Source organism: Girardinichthys multiradiatus, chromosome 2, assembly GCF_021462225.1.
Source record: "Girardinichthys multiradiatus isolate DD_20200921_A chromosome 2, DD_fGirMul_XY1, whole genome shotgun sequence".
Classification (NCBI taxonomy): Eukaryota; Metazoa; Chordata; class Actinopteri; order Cyprinodontiformes; family Goodeidae; genus Girardinichthys; species Girardinichthys multiradiatus.
This window is the reverse complement of record NC_061795.1, coordinates 42,345,750-42,369,741: the sequence shown is the minus strand read 5'-3', so window position 1 is coordinate 42,369,741 and position 23,992 is coordinate 42,345,750. Positions and strand designations below refer to the sequence as shown.

Sequence of the window (23,992 nt, the reverse complement as noted above, 5' to 3'; positions counted from 1 at the left end):
TAAAGAGTCGGGCAGGTTGAGGGAGGCCCCCTGTTCTAAGGAATGACTGGGGCTGACTGACAGATATACAGTAAAGATTGTTAAAGCACTCGGTAAGACGGTAAAGTCAATTATCTGTTTGTGTTGGGATGTTTCTGTCTGACAGTTCAGGATAAAAGCTTCTTATGAGCTGTGTTAGAGCCTTACTGTTCAGTTACATCATGCTAACACCAAAACACAATGAACTAAACTCATTATTTTTGTGATTATTTTGCTCAATAATTTGTTCACTTTTACATCTTTGCAGCTTTCAGCCCAGTGGCTCTCATTTGTGTGTTTTGGACATACATATGAATCACTAGGAGCCCAGCCAGGTCTCCAACTGTAGGCCCTTTTAAACTGTCCAGCCTTTCATGCTTCTTACTGACACCAGATGTGGAACATTGGATATAATCAAAGCAATTATGATTAATCAGAGCCCGATCTTCTTCATGCAGAACTGAAGCAAACCAGAAACAGCCTGATGCTTGAAAACATGGCTGGTCTCCACCCCCAGACAGATTTTTATTTTTCTTGATTTTAAGGTTTTACAGCCAATAAAATTACTTAATATGACCCCCTCCTCCCCCAGAGTCGCTCTCTGGCTTTTGGAAACACCCACAGCAAATCTCCATAAACACAAATCTACCAAATTTAAATAAAAATCCACAATATCTGACTTGCTGAATGCCCACCGTTTTCCAGTGAGTTAGATTAAGATTTAGCAGAAAATTATTAAAAAGTTGCTGCCCAAAAGGTCACAGGGGAAGCTGGAGAGGGTGGAAGGGAAGATGGTTGGAACTAAATGCAGGGCAATCCTGAAAGAGAACCTAGTAGCTGCAAAAGAGTTCAGACTTGGGTGGAGGTTCACCTTACAGCAGGACAACTAGACATACAGCCAGAGCTACACTGGAAAATGTTTAGAACAAAGCATGTGTTATAATGGCCCAGTCAAAGTCCAGACTGAAATTTAACGTAGAATATATATTGTAAAGCCCTCATCTGCTTATGTTCCAGTATCAAGCTGCAGCCATTTAAAGCGGCCCATGGTGGTGCATTTGACCTCCACCGGCGACGGTCCAAAGATAAATGGGAGGTGTTTTTACTGCTGCTGCTTTCTGCATGCGCGTGTAGGCAAGGATGCAAACTCAAGACAAGGCAGGTAACTGCATTACTGATGCAGCTGCAATGCTCTCGGTGGTTGGAGTCATGATTAACACCAGCCCGCATCTTTTAACATCTGAAAAAGGGTTCATCAGACACACACAAACACACAGAGACCTCTGCAGCAACAAAAGGTGCCTTGTCTTGAATTTTAAAAAGAATCTGCTCTCCTTTGTGAAGATTATTTGGAGCTCTTACTCATTCCCATCCTTGCATTGTGTCCTTTTTTCACAAACACACCAACAGTTTCAGAGAAAACAGAAAGGAGACACCTGTGGCCTTCCTGATTAACAGCCATTTTGTTTTAAAAATAAGTATTTTATGACACCTAAGGGGGAATTTGTTTGACTGTGGCTTCTGTACAAAAGTTGAATTTTATATGAGCAGATACTTTGTTCAAATTTGGTGCTTGAGGACCTGTTTTCTTTTTATATTATACAGTAAATATTTATGGACAACCACAAACTTTAATGTATTTTATTGGGATTTAATGTAATAGACCAACACAAAGTTGTGCATAGGGATAGGTACCTTTCACATTTGAACCGATACAGTACTGATGCCCATTACCTGGGAATTGGTATCGGTACTCAACGGTACCAATTTTCGGTACTTTTGTGTGTGTTTTTGGGTAAGAAATGCTAATTCATTTAATAATAAAATCTCAAATTTTTCAGTTTAACATATTTATTTCTTAAAATATATTAATATAATATATTAATATATAAACTATATAAACTTTCATGAATGTATCAAAACAACATCCAGCTGTTTGTATTGTAACATCTGTGTTGTTTTAAACATTTCTTCTCCCATCTGACGCAGACGTAAATTGTGCATTCTTCAGCTTTGAAGAACATTTAGGTACTGAAACATGGTACTGATTGTTTTTACTTGAATAGGTACTCGGTAGTACCGACGGAATTTGGTCGGTACCTATAAAAGTACAGAATTCGGTACCCATCCCTAGTTGTGCATAATTGTGAAGTGGAAGAAAATTTTACATTGTTTTTATATCTTTGTAAATTGTGTCATGCATGAGTATTCAGCTCAACCAATTAAATACTTTGTAGAACCCCCTTTTACTGCATGTGTTTTGGGGTATCTCCCAACCAGCTTCGAACATCTAAAACTAAAACATGTTGCCCATTCTTCTTTGGAAAATATCTCACCCAATTTGGATTTAGAGCACTTTCTTCTACATGTTTGATGAACATTCAATTTCAAGTCTTGCGACTGATTCTAAATTGCATTTAGCTCTGGACTTTGACTGGACCATTATAACACATGGATATGTTTTGATCTAAACCATTCTATTGTGACTCTCGTGTGTTTGTATGTATGTAGACAAAACATTTAATTTTGGTCTCATCTAACTGGAGCACCTTCTTACACATGTTTGCTGTTACCCCTACATGGCTTATGGCAGACTGTAAATAGGACTTCTTATGGCTTTTCAATAACTGAGCAAACCTACCACTCTTGCTTGGAGGCCACATTTGTGGAGTGCACAAATAATGATTGTCTTGTAAACAGATTCTCCTAGCAGTGCTATGGATCTGCTATAGATCTCTGCAGCTCCTCCAAAGTTGCCACAGACCTCATAGCTGCTTCTCTGATTAATGCTGTCCTTACCCAACCTATCAGTTTAGATGGACGACCATGTCTTGGTGGGTTTGCAGTTTTGCTCGTTCCATTTTAGATAAAATATATGAATATGAATGCCACACCTCTCTTATTTGCAAAAAACTTGTATCATATTTATTTCACTCCACAGTTATCCAATATTTTGTGTTGTTCTATTATATAAAAACCCTCAATAAAATACATTGAAGTACTTGATTGTTGCCAAGCAAAATGTGGAAAGGTTCTATTAGTATTAATAACTTTATTTAATTGTAGATCTTACTGTTGAGCTAATGTTGCATAAAAATTGTGTTTGGCTATATAATTGATCAGCATTAAATCATGAAATGTCTGTATTTTAGTACCTAAAATATAAAATTATTTCTTCCAAATTAAATTTGAGAACTACTGCAACGTTTGGTCGAAATCAAAAGCAAAAAGAAACACTTGGGGAAATGAAACAGGACATGTAAAAGATTATTATATTAATAAAGTCAACTTAAAATGCTTTGCAAGGTCAAAATAAACCCACAAAAACAGTATTGAGCTCTGATGTCATTTCTAGAGCACTGGGCAGTTTTTCTGTCCAGTGCAGAAAAAACTCCTGCAACAAAGCAAGTCTTCATTTTTTTTTTTTTTTTGGGAAGCAGACAAATTATCTCATATTCGTTAGATGAAAACACATCTTTGTTCTCTTGCTAAGCTGTGCTCATGGAAACAACAAGCACCAGAAGCTTTGCAATGCAAAACATGCCCAAAATCATACATTTTGTATGGAAATATGCAACTGCATTATGGACAAAGAAGCCTAATAGGAAAAAGAAATAAAGAAATTAGGTCTAACAGATCATGCAATCTGAAACTGTAAATATACGGAATTTCTTGGGGGGATTTTGTCTTGACAGTACAATCAGATTTAGTAGCAAATACTTTTGATTTTAGCCCAAGGATGATTGTATTTTTATAAAGCAATCATCCATACAGACAGAAAATATGAGAAACATAATGTGGGCTGAACTGTGCTTTTTGTTCAGGTGAGCAAATAATTATAACCGTAACTATGTCAACCACAGGATCACTCTATAATCACCAACAACCACTAAGTGAATACAAGTGAAGGTCAAAGTCTGCATGCTTCTTCTTGTCTTTGTCCCTCAAAATGAAAATTTGTTTTTTATTATTTGCAGAATAGTACAAGTTCTTCTTTAGACTTCTGCCCAGAAAAAAACATTTGCTGGTATTTAATCAGTGTGTTAAAACAAATAATTATATAAATACAGAAATGCTGTAGAAATTCAAACCAAAATAATGTGGAAAGGCTGAGAGGAGCCATCCATCTATTTTACATACCAGCAGTTTTTGCGTACTATAATCCTTCAAAGATCTAAGTGTTATAGATTTTGTAATAGATCTGATCAAAGTTAGTTGACATACAACACCACAGGTTCAGAAACCAACTTCAGCATTGTGTTGTTTCACAATTTGTGAAATCTAAGGTAAATGTTTTACCTTAGATTTTGAAAAGTTCAGAATTTTGAAATTCCAGGTTTTGTAGGAATCTAAGAGTGGTGTGATCCAAATGACAAATGTGAAAACAAACCAGAGACAACATAAACAAACGCACACCTTCAGCACAATACTTTCTAAAGTTATCAACTTTAACGTGTTGTAGCTAATGATGCACAAGTATTCCACTACCAAGAGTACAAGACACAGCAAAATGGAGGAATATCATCATTTTACAGTCATAATACTCAGAGGTAAGGAAAGAATGACGCTTACCTAAATCATAATCATTTCATTGCTTTTCAAATCAGAGTAATAATTCTAAAAGAACTTTTTCACAACAAATAAGCCTGTGTAGCCATGCCTCTCTTAAAAACAGGAAGTGAGAACCAGATATGAACGTTGACAAGTCATCTGGATTCACATTGTCTGTTGGACTAATGTTATACAAAGGACACACACTGTTTTCTTGATAAAAAAAAATAAAAAAATAAACTTTCAGAGGGATTTGCCTCATATAAGTGGGTGAGAATCATCCAGTTAAAAAGAGCAGAAAAGTAAAAATACTTCCTGTCACAAGACACAAGACTTATACAGAGTCTTGGTTTCAAGGGAGAGAACAAGTGGCACAGAGAGAGTTCAAACACCGGGCAGGACAGAAGCTCTGGGCAGGAGATTAACAGCCAGAGCATCCAGTCTGCATTGGTGAGGAAGTGTGAAGTTTGTCAGGTAAAAAAAAATGTATGTTTAATGTGGTTAAAATGAGAATAAAAGCCATTCCCTTCAACATTGTTATGCTCAGAGTTCATGAATATAATGGCACTCAAGCGCTTTCATTGGTTCGTGTTTGAGCACAACACTGAACACTACCTGCAAAACCATTACTAAAACCACAGAAACGGCAGAAAAGAAAGTTGTGGAAAATGAAGATACAGTTGAAACCAGATATTTACATACTGTCCTGATTTAACTGTGTTAGGTGTTTGACTTTTTTCATAGATCTGTTGTTTCCTGCTGCTTTGTTCTTTAGTTGCTGTTATTTTAGTTCACTCATCGTAGATTAGGTCCTTGATTAATTCTTGTGTTTAGATATTTCTGTTACTTCTCTGTGCTCCTGCTCATCTGTGTTAATTAGCCTCCCTCCTTTATTGCTCTGCATTCTTCCTGCTACCAGCTGCTCCACATTTCATCTGATTAGCTCTTTTTGTTCATTGGTAATTTATCCACGCTTCCTCTGTATTTAAATTCTCTGGTTTTCATTGCTCGCCACTGGTTTGTCATGCCAAGCCTGTCCATGACTGTTTTGCCTGCTCCATGCCAGTTACTTTGCCCATGCTACACGTCCTGTTTTTCTGTGTAAGTTATTTAACGGTTTCTACTTCCCATGCAGCTTCCACTCTCTTGTCTACACGTTGTTCCTGCGTAACCCCAGCTCAGGATGACACGTATGTTGTATAAAAAGACACATAACCTTTTTTTCACTGTCCGAATAAATAAGGCAAACCTTTTCCTGTTTTACGTCGGAATTAATGAATTATTTCTATTTGATACATAAACAACGAGTAAGATATTTGTGAGGAACTTTTATGATTTCAAATCTAAAGGTTTACATACATTTCCGCAGTATTTGTTAGAATGACCTTTTATATTCCGTGGGTCAACCATTTTAGGTATTTTTCCACAAGCTGCTCACAATAGTTTGCTGGAATTTTGGCCCATTCCTCCTGACAGAACTTGTGAGTCACTACTAACTGAGTCAGGCCTGTGGACAGCCTTGCTTATACACCTTTTTAGCTCCGCCCACCTTGCTATGGGACGGAGCTTTGTGATGGCTTTGTGAACACTGACTTTGTTGTCCTTAAGCTACTTTGTATGTAATTTGGCAGTATGCTTAGGGTCATTGTCCATTTGGAAGACTGATAGGTACACAAACTTTAACTTCCGGCCAGATGTCTTAAAATGTTTAATATTTCCACATGATGTTCTTTCCTCATTATGTCATCTATTTTGTGAAGTGCACCAATCGCTCCTAAAATAACCCAACAACATGATGCTGCCACCCCTGTATTTCACAGTTAGGATGGTGTTCTTAGTCTTGCAAGGTTAACCATTTGTGCCCAAGTGTAACAATGGTCATTATGGCCAAATATTTCTTTTTTAGTTTTATTAGAGCACAGGACACAGCTGGAAAAAAGTTATTTTGTCCCTTAGTGGATTTGTAAACTATAATCTGGCTTTTTATCCTGCATTTGCTTTAATGGCTTTTTTCTCTTTGAGTGGCTTCTCGGCCCATGTTTCTGCAGGACTTGTTTCTCTGTGAATAAGACTACACTCCCACCAACTTCAACCAGAACACCAAAGCACATTCTTCTACGGGATGTCGCCCCCTTCCTGGATAAAAAAACTGCTGTGTGTTCATTTTATAGCCTGATAAAAATACAATGTTAGTTTGGTCATTTGTCATCTTTAATGAAAGAACTCCTAACTAAATCCATCAAGAGAAGTATAATGTCACTATGCATTTATTACCATTACCAGCGGTTTGATAATACTGTAACCATCTGAGCAATGGCTTAAAGGAAGCTATGCATAAAACAAACCAAAAACTTAACCTTAACAAGACAGTGCATGTATCTTGTTTTTATCTATATAAAATTAACCTTAATCTAATTTACTTAAAAGAGTAGAATTAAAAATAAAAACCTCATTATAGATCTGTTTCAGCCCCTGAAGTCATGTTAACTTACTTGAAGTGAGAATGTAAGGCTCTGTGCTGCATGACAAACTGCAGGCATTTTGCTCTGGAGCTTTTTGCATCTGCATCCCGCTGAGCCGCATCAGTAGTCTTAGCAAAATAAACGAGGACCCCGTGTCTGAAGCCAGAGCCCAAACAGCTGACAAACAGTCAGGACTGGATATGAATAAAGTAAAAGGTCATTGTAGCATTCCAAGCTCAAGTTTTGATTGACTAAAAACAGCAAATCATGTCAGGGAGCAGCAAATCATTTGTAACAGCTTTAATGTTGTGACATTTTGGGGAAACTTTAGATCAGGGGTCTCCAACTCCAGTTTTTGAGAGCCACTGCCCTGCAACCTTTAGGTACATCCCTGCTCCTTCACAGCTGAATCAAATGAGTTAATTACCTCTTCACCATGGCATCAAGTTGGCAGCGGCCTGGTAACACACCACTGACTTGATTCAGGTGTGTTAGAGCACTGGCACATCTAAAAGCGGCAGCATAGTAGCTGTTGATGACTGGTCTAGAGACCCCTGCTTTAGATTGTATCTGGTAACCACAGACAGATAGGACTGAAGCTTCAACTTTTCTTACTTTTATGATGAGTAATGTCAGTCCTGCACACCTTCCTCTCCACTGGTTGTTCACTTCTAACCAAAACATCATTTTGTCATCTTGTTCTGCTGTTGGTCTTCAACGTATTTAAAACTTTACACTATTTCGTCTTTGCCACTACATCCTTCTAATTTTATTTAGATAACAACTGAGTAGCTGAAGACCACGCCTAACATCCCCTCCGCAGCTCATGAACTACCTTTCGTTGCAATTACAACAAGTCTTTAGGGGTGTGTCTCTACCAGCTACCAGCTACCAACATTTAGTAACTGAAGCTTTGGCCCATTCCTCTGTGTAAAATAACTCAAGCTCAGTCTAATTGAATAAAAAAAATTATTTATAAAAAATGCTGAAGTCTCTCTACAGATTTGTGAATAGGATTTAGATCTGGACTTTGACATCCTAAAACATCATCATGCTTCGATTTAAACTGTCGGTCAGTCATTTTCTACCGTTTCTTTCATTGTGGGTCGCGGGGAAGCTGGTGCCTATCTCCAGCAGTCTATGGGATGTAGGCGGGGTACATCCTGGACAGGTCGCCAGTCCATCGCAGGGCAACACAGACATACGCACACACTTATTTGCGTTACGGGCAATTTAAAGAAACCAAATAACCTAACAGTCATGTTTTTGGACTGTGGGAGGAAGCCAGAGTACCTGGAGAGAACCCACACATGCACGGGGAGAACATGCAAACTCCATGCAGAAAGACCCCTAGCCGGGAGTCAAACCCAGGACTTTCTCGCTGCAAGGCAACAGTGCTACCAACTGTGCCACCATGCAGCCCCATTTAAACTGAATTGACACTAATTGAGGTATTTTTAATTCTAGTTAGAATATATTTTGGTTTTGCACATTTTTATATATATATATATATATATATATATATATATTGTATATTGCAAATTGTAGCTATCACTTTTTCATAGCTGTTTTTTCTTCTTTGACAATTTAGATTCTTTTCATTTGAAATTTCTTTTCCAATGAAGATTATTTTTGTAGCAGATTTAAACAACAACCGTTGACCAACAACCGTTAATATCTTGCTGCACAATGTCGCCATTAGCTGAAAGAGTTACAGTTACAGTAAACAATAAAAACAAAACCTGATGAAATAAGATATAATATAAACAAAATAAGTAAGACAATTAGCACCATGTTATGCATCTCTCTGAAATGATTTTAAATCTTTCTTTGTTAACTGTCTGTGTGTTTGAAGGGATCTTTGAGTGGTTTATTAACACTTTCAATCATTACTCACTATGTATTATTAGTTGTTTTTGCATCTCTTTGTAGATAATGTTAGTCTATAGCTTTTATAGGTCTATTCTTCAAATCTCTGGTTATTTCTGCACTTCTATTGGTAAATCTTTATCCTAGTGTAACATTTTAGAACACTTTGCATTTGATTTGCAACCTGTTTCATCTCCTCTTGATTCCCTCAATTATGTTTATTTTTTGGACATGTATCCTGGTTGCTTCATGGTTTTTATTTGTAAGTATTGTATCTCTTCTTGCATTTCCTTTGGATCCCCTTGTAGCTATTTGTGCTTCAGTTTGTGGCTCTTTGGATTACTCATGTATCTACGTGTATCTGTTTTGCATCTTTGTTTTGTTGTTTTGAAGGTGCTGGGTCCATCGGGACTGTCAGTAATCCTTACATCTTTTGTGCTGTGTGATGGAGAAAAGGGTATTATTTTACATTTTAAGTGGGATTAAGAGATCTTAAGACGTCTTAGGTTTAACCTGGTGAACTCTGCAGGAACAGGGCTCATCCAAAAATGCCCTGAACTCGGCCGCAGTCCAACTGTAAATCAAAGAGGTGATTTAGCTATTAACACGCAGCTGTCTTACTGCAACTTATTTATTTGCTAGAGGCCTTTGCATTGTGCTTTGCAATCAGACATGCACACCTTTCTCAATATTGCCAGTTTTCCACTGTTCAACCCCCCCCCCCCTGCTCTGGATTTGTTATCTGGCTCCACAGATATGAAAGCACATCAGAGTTGCTAGGCAATGTAAGAAGGGTAAAAACAGCTGAGATGTTGACGTCTGACTTGCGATCATCCTGCTGTGAGTTGGTCAGGGCTTTAGTAATGAGAGCCTGAGGACCTGGCCCGACCTGCTGTGTATGCGTGAGAGAGAGAAGGGAGAGAATGTTCATAATGTTGCTTGGTTACTTTATCCTGGGCGTTTCAGCATATTTAATTGCAGTGGAACCAGCTGCAGAAAGACCTTCTTTGCAGGGATAAAAAAAAAAAAAAAAGTCAAGCGTTTAACCAGAGTCATGTGGATCTACAGGGGTTGGACAATGAAACTGAAACACCTGGTTTTAGACCACAATAATTTATTAGTATGGTGTAGGGCCTCCTTTTGGAGCCAATACAGCATCAATTCGTCTTGGGAATGACATATACAAGTCCTGCACAGTGGTCAGAGGGATTTTAAGCCATTCTTCTTGCAGGATAGTGGCCAGGTCACTACGTGATACTGGTGGAGGAAAACGTTTCCTGACTCGCTCCTCCAAAACACCCCAAAGTGGCTCAATAACATTTAGATCTGGTGACTGTGCAGGCCATGGGAGATGTTCAACTTCACTTTCATGATCATCAAACCAATCCTTCACCAGTCTTGCTGTGTGTATTGGTGCATTGTCATCCTGATACACGGCACCGCCTTCAGGATACAATGTTTGAACCATTGGATGCACATGGTCCTCAAGAATGGTTCAGTAGTCCTTGGCAGTGATGCACCCATCTAGCACAAGTATTGGGCCAAGGGAATGCCATGATATAGCAGCCCAAACCATCACTGATCCACCCCCATGCTTCACTCTGGGCATGCAACAGTCTGGGTGGTATGCTTCTTTGGGGCTTCTCCACACCATAACTCTCCCGGATGTGGGGAAAACAGTAAAGGTGGACTCATCAGAGAACAATACATGTTTCACATTGTCCACAGCCCAAGATTTGCGCTTCTTGCACCATTGAAACCGACGTTTGGCATTGGCATGAGTGACCAAAGGTTTGGCCATAGCAGCCCGGCCGTGTATATTGACCCTGTGGAGCTCCTGACGGACAGTTCTGGTGGAAACAGGAGAGTTGAGGTGCACATTTAATTCTGCCGTGATTTGGGCAGCCGTGGTTTTATGTTTTTTGGATACAATCCGGGTTAGCACCCGAACATCCCTTTCAGACAGCTTCCTCTTGCGTCCACAGTTAATCCTGTTGGATGTGGTTCGTCCTTCTTGGTGGTATGCTGACATTACCCTGGATACCGTGGCTCTTGATACATCACAAAGACTTGCTGTCTTGGTCACAGATGCGCCAGCAAGACGTGCACCAACAATTTGTCCCCTTTTGAACTCTGGTATATCGCCCATAATGTTGTGTGCATTTCAATATTTTGAGCAAAACTGTGCTCTTACCCTGCTAATTGAACCTTCACACTCTGCTCTTACTGGTGCAATGTGCAATCAATGAAGACTGGCTACCAGGCTGGTCCAATTTAGCCATGAAACCTCCCATACTAAAATTACAGGTGTTTCAGTTTCATTGTCCAACCCTTGTAACTAATTTGATTACATGCAAATTTCTTGGAAAATTTGCACCACTGATGGAGGCCAGATTCTGCATCATGTGACCTTAACTTGTACATCTGTGACCATGATTTTAGTTCATACTGAACTAATTTATTTTTAACAGTTTTTACAGCGTCAGTTGTTTCCTTTGTACCAAATCAAACTATTTATTAACACATATATATTTAAGTTGGATCAGCTATAGCTTCTTTGAGGTCTTACCTACGGATGCTAATTTGGATCAAATTTAATTTTATTATTTCTCAATTTTTTTCTTTATTACATAAAAGACAAAAAGTGTGCCGGTTCTTTGATTCATTTCTCTTGAATGTTTTCACCAGGTTTTGCAATACAACCACAAACTTCAACGTATTTTATTGGCATTTTATAAGAAAGACCAACAAAAAGTAGTACATAATTGTGAGGTGGAAGGAAAATCATATGAGACTGATCTCTAAATAAATAACAAATAAAAATCTGCTTTAACTGCACCTCCAGCTGCTTTGGAGTATTTTTCTACCAACTTGAGATATGCATCATTGGCCATTCTTCTTTGTCAATAAGGCAGATTAAATGGAAAACATCTGTGAACATCAGTTTTCAAGTCTAGTGACGAATTCTCAACTGGACTTAGGCCCAGACTTTGACTGGGCCCTTCTAACAAATGAATTATGCTCTGATCTGAGCCTTATAGCTCAGCCTGAATGTTTAGGGATGTTATTTTGCTGGAAAGTGAACCCTCTGCTTCAGTTTTAAGTATGATGCAGCCACTAAATTTTCTTTCATAATTCACCTGTATTTAGCGCCAGCCATCAGCTGGTTTGTCCCACAGAAGAAAAGCATCCCACTGCCACCACCATGTTTCACCACACCGGTGGTGCATGTACAGTAATATTCAGTGTTGGTTTTCTGCCAAAAATAGATTTTAGGTGTAAAAAAATGTCATCTAATCTAAACGGGGCATCTTTTACCACATGTTTGCAGTTGATTACTTCTTATGGCTTTCTTTCAACAGCAGCTTTCTTCCTGCCACTCTTCTCCTGAGACACATTGGAGCTCTTGGCCTGTTCTCTAATTAATGTTTTAAAACTGATGATGGATTGAACAGAGCTCTGTGAAAAGTTCAAAGCTTGGGATATTGTTTAATAACTTTATTTTGCTTTAACTTTCTCCACATCTTTATCCTTGATCTATCTGCTGTGTTCCCTGCTCTTCATGATGCTGTTTGTTCACTAATGTTCTCAGACAAACCCCAAGGCCTTCACAGAAGAGCTGGCTATATACTAAGAATAAATTACACAAAGGTGGATCCTATTTACTAGTTATGTGACTTCTAAAGAAAATGTTTTGCACTGGATTTTTATATACATTAAAGGAGGCTGAAAAAATGTGCACACCATTTTTTTTTTATGTAAAACATTTTTAAAAACATGTACAATTTTCCTTCTGCTTCACCATTATACCCCACTTTCTGTTGCTCTATCACATAAAATCCCAACAAAATACAATGACATTGTTGGTTGTAACAGAACGAATTTTTAAGATACCTCCGCAAGGAACTTTATGTTTAGGGATCAGCTGATATCCACCTACCAGTAAGGTAAGCTGATGGGTTACCCTGTGCATGTGCAGGCCTTTATTTGTGTTTGCACAGGTGTGTTCACTCAAAAACAGAGCCATATTGTGGAGATAAGTGAGCTGAAGATTAGCGAGCGGGAACAACGCTTTCAACCCTCAGTTCTCCAGCCTCGTCCTCCTCCTTCCCTCTCCCCCCTCCTTCCACTCTAATCGCACAGCTAATTGACTCAGCCAGATTTGGCAACAGGCTTATTAGTGTCATTTCACACAACATGGAATGACCTATGCAGATGGTGCAGTGGTGACAGTCAGACCCTTAAATATGACCTATAAACAGTGCATTAATGTGGGTGTTTTAGTAGTTTCACTTTCAGACTAAATCTGCAGAAGGAACAAAATATGTGTCATCAAAATATGTGTCATTTAGATGCAAGAAGAAGCAGACTTCTCAGTGAATCCTATGGCTGAAGTTCCTTTACTGGTGAGAAATGTTATCGTGCCACATTGGTGTTATTCAGCAGTAGGTAGATAAATTGTAGGTGCTTGGGAATGTCTGGCAGAGTGGCGCCTCCAAGGGGATGGAATAGGGTGGGTTGGAGGGGTCAACGGTGGCTAGTTTCTAATCCATAAATTCGCATTTTATTTGCAGCTTCCATTTTTAAACATGAATTTAAGAGAAGGGAAGACAAGTCACTTTTTTTTTTACTTGGTCGGCTGTTTTTCTCCATTTATGCTGATCCCTCATCACCCTATTTAAGACAAATATTATTATGTATTTATATTTTTTATTTTATGTAATTTATGATGAGAGTATAAGACTCTAAAAGATTCTTAAGTGGCTCCCATCTGACCCCCCCCCCCCCCCCTCTCCTTTAAACACTTCGTAGGCAGCCCCTGCTTGTAATAAGTTGTATGTTATCAGGGAGAAGTGGGTAATGGCCACATCTCCAACCATACCTGACTGAGGCAGTTTATGCACATTTTTTTATAAATATGCGTTTAAGACATGTTTATTTTTAATCTTTTACTGTCTGTCATTTTTTCCTTTACTATAATGAAGTATTTCAGAATTCACATTCCTATCCCCTAAATGCCAAGACAGTATTATTTTTATTTTCTATTCGTAATGACTTTACTTTTAATCATTATTATTTTATGGTCACTCTCTAATAATTCTAATATGAAACTCAGTGTTTGTGTGCCACCCAAACATTTTCTGTGAACCTCATCTAGGAACCCACGTAAAAACTTTCTGTTGCCACACTTGTAATCAAGCCAGCTGGTTGTGTGCGTGTCTGTGTGTGTTTGTGCGGCAGATCTTACCGCTATGCGCGCTGAACCAGCGGGGTGCAATATGCAGAGGTAAGGTGTCAGCCAGCGACCCCCTGGACCCCAAATAGAGCACCCCGTCGGTGTGATGCCCGCCGCCCCCAGTGTCCTGGTAGCCGGTTCCGTGGGAGGCGGCCGTAGTGCCCCCCGACCCCCCCCCGGCTCGGTCCGAGTCCGTCCCTCTGGGGGTGTAGAAGCCGAAGGGCACGGAGGAGCTGTGGTCGATGCCCATGCCGGCCACGGAGCTCACCGAGCGGCTCCGCAGGCCCATGGTGCCGCTCGGCCGGTAGTGACCAAAGTGGGCCGAGGGTGGCACCGCGCTGTCATCCGAAGAGACGCCGGGAAAAGCACCCCGGGGCCGCCCTGCTGTGCTCTGCTTTCCCCCCATCCAAAACTGGAGAAAAATGGGTGGGTGGGTGGGGGTTCTGGGTTGCTCGATCCGAAAAGGGGTCGAGAGAGCCCAAACAGGCTGTGCCCCCCTTCCCTCCTGTCTGTCTCTTGGCCTGCGTGCCTGTCTCCCTGCTTGTCTGTCGGTGTGTCTCAGCAGACTCGTCAGCTCTGACTCTCTGCAGACGCAACAGCCCGTTTCCCTGCTGAGCGGAACATGAGCCAGTTGACGCTAAGATTCACCTCACCGCAGACAAATTATTTTAATATAATTATAATAAATACAACCAAAGGGGTGGATGCCGAGCCGAACCAAATCCCTGCAAGGTTAAACAGATGCACGCCGCTCCCCGGCGCTGTCCCAGCTGCTTCAGACGGCTGAATCAACCCCGACCGGCCCGGATCACAGGAGCGCCGCAGTCTTTACTCCGCCGCTCTCCACTCATCTGATCTCAGACATCGTGACAACTGTTGCTGTCTGTCTGACAGCCAGAAAAAATAAAAGACGGTCTGTCTTGGAAATAAATGACGTCGTCACCGTGCGCTGGTCCGGTCCGGTGAGCTCCAACCAGAAGACACTTTTCCTCCTCCTCCTATCCCCCTCCCCGGAGATCGGGGTCACAGTGAAGCCGCTCCCCTGCGCTCAGATCGGGCGCTCCTCTCCGCTCCTCACCGCCGCCGCCGCCGCTGCCGCTGGCTAGACAATGGACGCGCTCAGTGCGCAAGCTCGGATCATAAACACAGCAGACACACCGAGAGACGGTGCAGCGACACTTTGTTTTAATTCCTCAGTATGGGATTGGCCCGGATTTTTCTGCGTGTGGGGGGTCTGATCTGCTGGATCAGACAGGGGGCATTTCAGGATAACCTGTGACTGGTATAGTGAGGCCAGCAGGTAGCTGAAGGTGAACTGGTTTATGCTCTTGTGCATCAGTCTTTGATAGAAGAAAGTGATAAGAAATGCAGTTTGCTTTGTTCTCCCTGCACAAATCCTTGTAACATCCCCAATTGAAACAGTTTCCTGTTAAGTCAACAAGTTCAAATGTATTAGGGGTAATTTCGAGGCGCCACCAAGTTCTCAATGGGGTGGCCAGATGGGGCCCATTAAAAACGTGGGGTGGTTCATCAATAACAGAATCCCTAACATAATTTCAAGACTTTTATTATTGTTTTGTAGTATTTTTCCCCTTATTTGCTTCATGCCACACTTAAATGTTTCAGATCATGAATTAAATTTTAGTATTAGACAAAGATAACCCGAATAAATATAAAAAGTGTTTTTCAAATAATGGTTTCATTGATTAAGGGAAAAAAGCTATCCAAACCCACCTGGCCCTATGTGGAAAAGTAATTTTCCCTTATATCTAACAACTGAGAACCAAGAAAGAAAACCTTTCAGATGCTGCATAAGGCTTGAGGCTGGGTTGGCTTCCAGCACGACAATAAACCTATACTTGTATCAATGTAGATTCATGTGGTAGAATGGCCTAGTTAAAGTTCAGACCTGAATCTAAGTGAGAATCAGTGGGGAAGAAAGTTGATATTAATTTTGTGTTTTTTTGAGTTATGCTGATGTTATTGTGATTCACTTATTTATTCTATAGTTTTGCTTATTTCATAAAGTCAGTATGTATTAATTACTTTAATCCAGGGAACATTCCGGTGTTATAATCTAAAAAGACTTTACAACTACAATGTGAAGAAATCATAGACTTCCCATACTCTTTGGTAAACATTTCTCTGGAGTTTTATTGTAAAATAATTAATCTAACGGGCTAATACCCATTCTAGTGCATGAATAATTACTGTCCACAGGGTTGCAGATAACAAGTATTTCATTATACAGAACAATTATTGAGTCTTCACAACTCAAAAAAATGTTATGTTGATGCAGCAGCAAACAGATTTATTTACTATACAGACTGTACATTTCTGGTAGAAATGGTAAACTAACAAAAGTTTTTTATTTTTATTTGAATGACCAGAAAAGAAAATCTCCCCCGAAAAAATTGACAACGTCTTCAGACAATAAATACAAGTGATTGCATTTATGAAGCTCAAACCATAGCCAATTATTTTAGGGCTTTGCAAAAGTATTCACACACATTAACCTTTGTCATGTTACTTCACATTATAATTACAATCACATACTTTAGTGTATTTTATCTGAATTTTAAATGATCTGAAAATCTGAAAAATCTAGTGTGCATTTTTATACTTTATAAAACCATCTTTAGATGTCATTTGGGGTATTTCAGCTTTGGACAACTAGAAATTGAAATGTTCTTTTTTTTTTAACATTTCAAACCTTATCGCAGGTTCTTAAATGTATTTTGGTGTGGAATTTGACTAGGCCATTTGAATGCTGAAAATACTTTGATCTGAACCATTCAAATGTAACTCTGGTTGTATGTTTCGGTTTGTATCCTGCTAGAAGCTGCCTCAGTATAGGTTTCCCCCAGGTTTGATCTGTATTTAGCTCCACCCTTCTTCCCTGTTTCTGCTTGCAAAGAATTGCCCCACAGCATGATGATGCCACCACCAAGTTTCACTTTAGTGAAGGAGTATTCGAGGTGACACATTGTTAGTTTTCTGCCAGATGTAGTATTTTGCATGAAGGCCAAGCCGTTTCATTTTGGTCTCATCAGCACCTTCTTCCACATCTTTGCTGCGTCCCCTGCATGGCTTGTGACAAACTGCAAACAGAAGTTCTAAGCACCTTTTTTTGATAATGGCTTTCTTCCTACCAGTTTTCCAAAAAAAGCCAGATTTGTTGACAGATTCTCCAAACCTGAGCTGTGGATCTCTGGAGCTCCAGAGATACCATGCACCTCTTAACTGCTTCTATGATTACTGCTCTCTTTACCCAGCCTGTCAGTTTAGGTGGACTATCATGTCTTGGTAGTTGTAAGTGGTGTCATTTTCTTTGTATTCCCACATGATAGATTAAACAGTGCTCTGTTAGATGTTCTAAGCATGGGGTATTGCTTTTTTAACCTAACACTGGTTTATACTTCTTTGCATCTTTATCTGTTACCTGCCTGCCGTGTTCCTCAGTCTTCGTGACATTGTTCATCACTGTTCTCTTACAAATATCGAAGGCCTTCACAGAGCAGCTGCATTTGTACTGAGATTCAATTACACATGTATGGACTCTGTTTAATAATTGGGAGACTTTTGAAGGTCATCCTTTGGCAATAGGCTTAATTTAGGGGTATCAGAGTATAGAGGGCTGCATACATATGCATACTGAACCTTACCACACTTTTTTTTATTTGTAAAAAAGATTGGTTGCACTACTTGCAATTTACTGTTTGCCCTATTTAATGAAATGCAAATAAAATACAGATATTTGTGGTTGTACTTTTTTGTCTTCTTTTCCAGATGCTTATTGATTGGTTACCAGACTATATTTTTTTTCTCCACCTAAAAATAAAATTTTCTCCACATAATTACTTGACTTCCTGGCTCATGTGTTTTGTGGGACATTCTTTGGTCTCATCCCCTCTGGTTTTCATGTGTGAGGCTGAGTGTTTCCCAACATTCATGTCTCAAGCAGTTGTCCAGGTCTTCCAACCCAATAAGGTAAGCTACTGTAAAGTCCTTACTGTCATACAGAAGGTGTTAATCTGTCCTGCCATAACAACACCAGGCCTATAAATGGTCCACTCTCTGCTGCTCAGGCATGTAATCACACTCACAGAATCAAATAAACCAAACACAATCCGCTCAAATAGGGTCCCGTATAAATTTAAGAGCATGAGAGAAAAAGAAAACATAAATTCAGCCAGAGAAAGACAGCAACAGTGTGGTGCAGAAATCATTCTTCAGTTACTTTCTTAGTATTATCTGTTTATTCAGGTTTTCTAAAGGTCTCTCAATGTTTTTCTGACCAATTTCAGAGTAATGTTTTGTTGTTAGTGGTTGTTTGTTTAAGCCATTTTATTCTGACCTATACATTATTCTGACATAAAAATGCTCCTAACCTCAAATGTTGAACCCGTGTTGTGCCATTAGGCACTTTGTTACTATAACCCTGTACCAAGAATGTATTTTTATTTCTTTTACGAAAAACATCAAATATAACACAGTTTGACAATATATTTGAAACGAAAAGAACTTTGCTGCATTCTACTTGTTACCTAAACAGATATTGTTCACTTGCTTGAGGTAGTTGTTTTGTGCAGCACTTCTTCCTTTGCCCCTCACTTGTCCAAATTCCTAATTTTTAAAGCTCACACCACACAATACACTGTAAAGCTCTGGCACAGGATGGTCAGTTCAAGTCCAAAGCAATACTTTGAAAGTCCTTCATGTAGCTCCAATAATGAATCAGCAAATATTTTATTGTCTATTTTATGTGCCACAGCAGATTTATATCCATATTAATAGGTATCTAGAGAGAGAGAGTGAGAGTGACCCTGATCTCTGGGGAGTAGGGTAGGAGAAGGAGGAAAAGTTTCCTCTGGTTGGAGTTCACAGAACTGGACCAGCGCTCAGTGACAAGGTCATTTATTTTCAAGACAGACAGAATATCAACATGTACAGTCTTAAAAAAAATCATGTATTGTGGATGAAGTCATTTGTTTCCTTTTCTCTGTTTGGCAAATTTTTTTGTGAATTGCTGCAGGTAAGGAACTGATTAGCTTTGGCTCTAGCCGCTTCCTTTTTCTGTCGTTTTATCTTAGTAACAGTATAATTGACTGTTTAATATTTTTACTCCCATAAACTACCAAAATAAAAACCTCATTCGTTCATTTATTGTGTGGTTTTATTACTGCAGATTGAAAAAGGGTTGATCTTAAGAAAATAAAATGTAAAATATAAATATTCTGGAAACAGTTTACATTCCTCTGTCTCAGATTGAACATTTATGCCGACTCAATTTCTTGTTTTTAGTCATCATTTTGCTGATATGTGGGACCATATTTCATTACTTTATGTTCATTTTTCTTCTTTGTCACTCTGCTGTTGACATCCTAACTTTGGGTTTCTTGTATATGTTTTTTTAGCTTGCTTCCATCAGTTGAATATGGGGTCTCATTTTAGACCACTTTTATTGTGGCATGTTTAAAAACTTTAAGGTCATTTATCTATCTTCTTTGGCAAGCTTAATAAACTATAATTTCATTTCTTTTGGAGACCCTTTGATCCACTTTCATATCAAAGATTACATTTATTCTCTAACTGAGTTTATAGATTGTTCTTGTAGTTGATCTCTCTGTGGTTGATTCTGTGTGATTAATTTCTGTTGGGTCCATTTTGGGTAAATTTGTGCCACTATGCTCAATTTGGGGCATTTTACATCTCTAACGCAGACATTTGTATCCCTGGACTTCATCAAGACAATTCATTCAGTGATCTATGTCTGTGTGCACAGGGGCTGACAGCTTTTACAGATCAATATCAGTAATAAAAACAAACTGTCTGTAAACTGAGACACACTCAATATTCCACAAAGATTTTACAACAGCCCCGGAGCTCTGTCTTCTTGTTTTAGAACAACTGTCTCTTTCCTAATGTCCATTTAGCAGCTGAACCAACATGTAAGTTACCAGTGCAGCAGGAATAGGCTTTTATGTCCATCATGGCTGATGGAATTTGTCTCAAATTTGTCTCATGAACATCAGGGCTGCTACACCAGAGGAGTTATTTCCCACTTTTCTGCCTACTGCTCTGTAATTTTTGGACATCCTGGTCAAAGGTTCCGCTCACCTTTGTTCACGCGGTGAAACGCCGGAAGAGAGGGAAACGGGCTGGGGTGCTGGTACGTCTTCGCCAGCGTGGACTACGAACACCGTTACCTGGAATATTTCTCTCTAACGTGCGCTCACTTCCCAACAAAATTGAGGAACTACAACTGCTGTTGGGGAAAAACAGGGACTTTTATTCATCGGCAGCTTTGTGCTTCACGGAGACGTGGCTGTGTGGATTAATACCGGACTCTGCGCTGCAGCTGGCAGGATTCCAGCTCTACAGAGCGGACAGAGACACGGAACTCTCCGGCAAAGCGAAAGGTGGAGGAATCTGTTTTTACCTCAACAGTGGTTGGTGCAACGACGTGACAGTGATTCAGCAGCACTGTTCTCCAGACCTTCATCATAAACTGTAAGCCTTTCTATTCCCCCCGTGAGTTCGCTTCGTTCATCCTGGTCGGTGTTTACATCCCGCCGCAAGCTAACGTGCAGGTCACACAGCGCATGCTCGCCGACCAGATACTGAGTGTGGAGCGGACCAACCCGGACTCCTTAGTTATCGTCGTTGGCGACTTTAACAAAGGTAATCTGACCCACGAACTCCCCAAATATAGACAGTTTATAAAATGTCCGACCAGAGAGGACAACATTCTGGATCACTGTTACACCACCATCAGAGACGCTTATCACGCCGTCCCACGTGCTGCACTGGGCCAATCCGACCACATCATGGTCCACCTGATTCCTGCATACAGGCAGAAACTAAAGCTCTGCAAACCTGTTGTGAGGACGTCAAGGAAGTGGAGCAGTGAGGCTGTGGAGAATCTCCAGGCGTGTTTAGGCTGTACAGACTGGGATGTGTTCAGGACTACTACCAACAGTCTGGACGAGTACACAGAGGCTGTGACTTCCTACATCAGCTTCTGTGAGGACAGCTGTGTACCATCATGCACCAGGGTGAGTTACAACAACGACAAACCCTGGTTCACAGCTAAACTCAGAAGGTTAAGACTGGATAAGGAAGAGGCCTTCAGGAGTGGGGACAAAGACATATACAGAGAGGCAAAGTACAAGTTTGGCAAGGCAGTGAAAGAGGCCAAACGACTGTACTCTGAGAAGCTCCAAAACCAGTTCTCAGCCAACGACTCTGCGTCTGTCTGGAAAGGGCTCAAGCAGATCACCAACTACAAGCCGAAAGCCCCCCACTCCATCAACGACCGACGCCTCGCCAACGACCTGAACGAGTTCTACTACCGCTTTGAAAGACAAAGGGACAGTCCTGCAACCATCCCCCACGACGCCCCCCAACAGCTGCAGGCACAACCCACTATCCCCACCTCCCCAACCTCAAGAGGAGCCTTGGCACCTCCAACCCCCACCCTGAAGGTCCCCCCCACCAGCCCCCTACCCACGCCGAGGACGGCTCTTTCCATCCAGGAGAGGGACGTCAACAAACTCTTCAGGAGACAGAAGCCCCGGAAAGCTGCTGGTCCGGATTCTGTCTCACCAGCCAGCCTGAAGCACTGCGCTGATCAGCTGTCTCCAGTCTTCACGGACATTTTTAACACCTCACTAGAGACATGTCATGTGCCAGCCTGCTTCAAGTCCTCCACCATCGTCCCTGTTCCCAAGAAGCCAAGGACCACAGGGCTTAATGACTTCAGACCCGGCGCCCTGACCTCTGTGGTGATGAAGTCCTTTGAGCGCCTTGTGCTCTCACACCTAAAAGACATCACCGACCCCCTCCTGGACCCCCTGCAGTTTGCCTACAGAGCCAACAGGTCTGTAGATGATGCAGTCAACCTAGCCCTTCACTTCATCCTCCGGCACCTGGACTCCACAGGAACCTATGCCAGGATCCTGTTTGTGGATTTCAGCTCTGCCTTCAACACCATCATCCCAGCTCTGCTCCAGTAGAAGCTCTCCCAGCTGAGTGTGCCCGACTCCACCTGCAGGTGGATCACTGACTTCCTGTCTGACAGGAAGCAGCGCGTGAGGCTGGGGAAGCACGTCTCTGACTCCCTGACCATCAGCACCGGTTCCCCCCAAGGCTGTGTTCTCTCTCCTCTGCTCTTCTCCCTGTACACCAACAGCTGCACCTCCAGTCACCAGTCTGTCAAGCTTCTGAAGTTTGCGGACGACACCACCCTGATCGAACTCATCTCTGATGGTGACGAGTCCGCGTACAGATGGGAGGTGGACCATCTGTTGGACTGGTGCAGCCAGAACAACCTTGAGCTCAACGCTCTAAAGACAGTAGAGATGGTTGTGGACTTCAGGCAGAACCCAGCCCCACCTGCCCCCATCACCCTCTGTGACTCCACAATTGACACTGTGGAATATTTCCGCTTCCTGGGAACCATCATCTCCCAGGATCTCAAGTGGTAGCCAAACATCAGCTCCCTCATCAAGAAAGCCCAGCAGAGGATGTTCTTCCTGCGGCAGCTGAAGAAATTCAACCTGCCAAAGACTATGATGGTGCACTTCTACACAGCCATCATTGAGTCCATCCTCACCTCCTCCATCACCATCTGGTACGCCGCTGCTACAGCCAAGGATAAGGGCAGGCTGCAGCGTGTCATTCGGTCTGCTGAGAAGGTGATTGGCTGCAGTCTACTGTCGCTCCAGGAACTGTACACCTCCAGGACCCTGAAGCGGGCAGGGAAGATTCTGGCTGATCCCTCCCACCCTGGTCACAGACTCTTTGAGACTCTCCCCTCTGGCAGGAGGCTGCGGTCCATCCGGACCAAAACCTCACGCCACAAGAACAGTTTTTTCCCATCTGCCACCAGCCTGGTTAACAAAACCCGGAAACCACCCTGACACTCCCCCCCCCCCCCCCCCCCCATTTTTGCTGACAGGACACTTGTAACCTGTAACTCTATGCGTTACATTAACGCTCAGCATGGTCTCCTGCTTTACTTGCACTGCCATACTCACACAATGATCACCTGCACTGTTGTATTGCTCTTGCATCTTATACTGCTCTATACATACTCTCACTCACTTAAAACTGTGCACATATATTTATATTATATTGTAGATATGTTTATACTGTTTAATTTCTACTGTATTGCACCGACTACGCCAAAACAAATTCCTTGTATGTCCAAAAACGTACTTGGCAATAAAGCTTTTCTGATTCTGATTCTGAAATGGTTGCGATGCTGACACCATGTGGCGGAGCAGAGTACTGCAGTATCGGTAAAAGCTAGATCATACTGAGCTGAAGCTTCTCCTTACGTTTTTCCTGAGGTTTTGCTTTAACACAAACTGGAAAGTTTACTTCAGCATCTTTGTCAGTGCCGCATTATTGGTTAACAAATCAAAATACACACATGGGTATTCTTGCCAGCTTGCAAGCAGAAAATGATCATTTCTGGATCAACATCTGAGTGATTATTCTAGTATATATCCAGCGACAGTTTTTGTCCATTTTGTCCAGAAAATATGAATACTACAAAAGAATAATTAAGAAAGAACCACAGGGAAGACAGCTGACTTGAGAGTTGTTCAGCACTCACTGACACCCTCTACAAGGGCTAAATAAAGTGCCTGCTCTGTTGTATGCATTAATTAATGGAAAGTAAAGTAGAAGGAAAAGCTGCAAAGGATACAACTTTATCAAGTCCAAGGCCAGAGCAGCATTCTACTAGGAGGTTTTAAAGTGCGTCATACTTCCCTCTGCTTACAAGCTTTATGGAGATGCTGATTTCATACTGCCAAAGCTACCAATACCTCCTTAAATGATCATG

General features: G+C 41.1%; 1 protein-coding gene across 1 annotated transcript in view; it reads right to left on the bottom strand.

Moving 5' to 3' along the window:
- The window catches only part of znrf1 (zinc and ring finger 1), a 70,418-nt gene extending 50,151 nt beyond the window's left edge, over nucleotides 1-20,267 (bottom strand). Inside the window, exon 1 of the mRNA XM_047348961.1 lies at nucleotides 14,149-20,267. Coding sequence (XP_047204917.1) covers nucleotides 14,149-14,542 — 394 coding nt within the window. The 5' untranslated portion in view covers nucleotides 14,543-20,267. The remainder of the gene's footprint in view (nucleotides 1-14,148) is intronic.
- Between the last annotated feature and the right edge of the window lie 3,725 nt (nucleotides 20,268-23,992).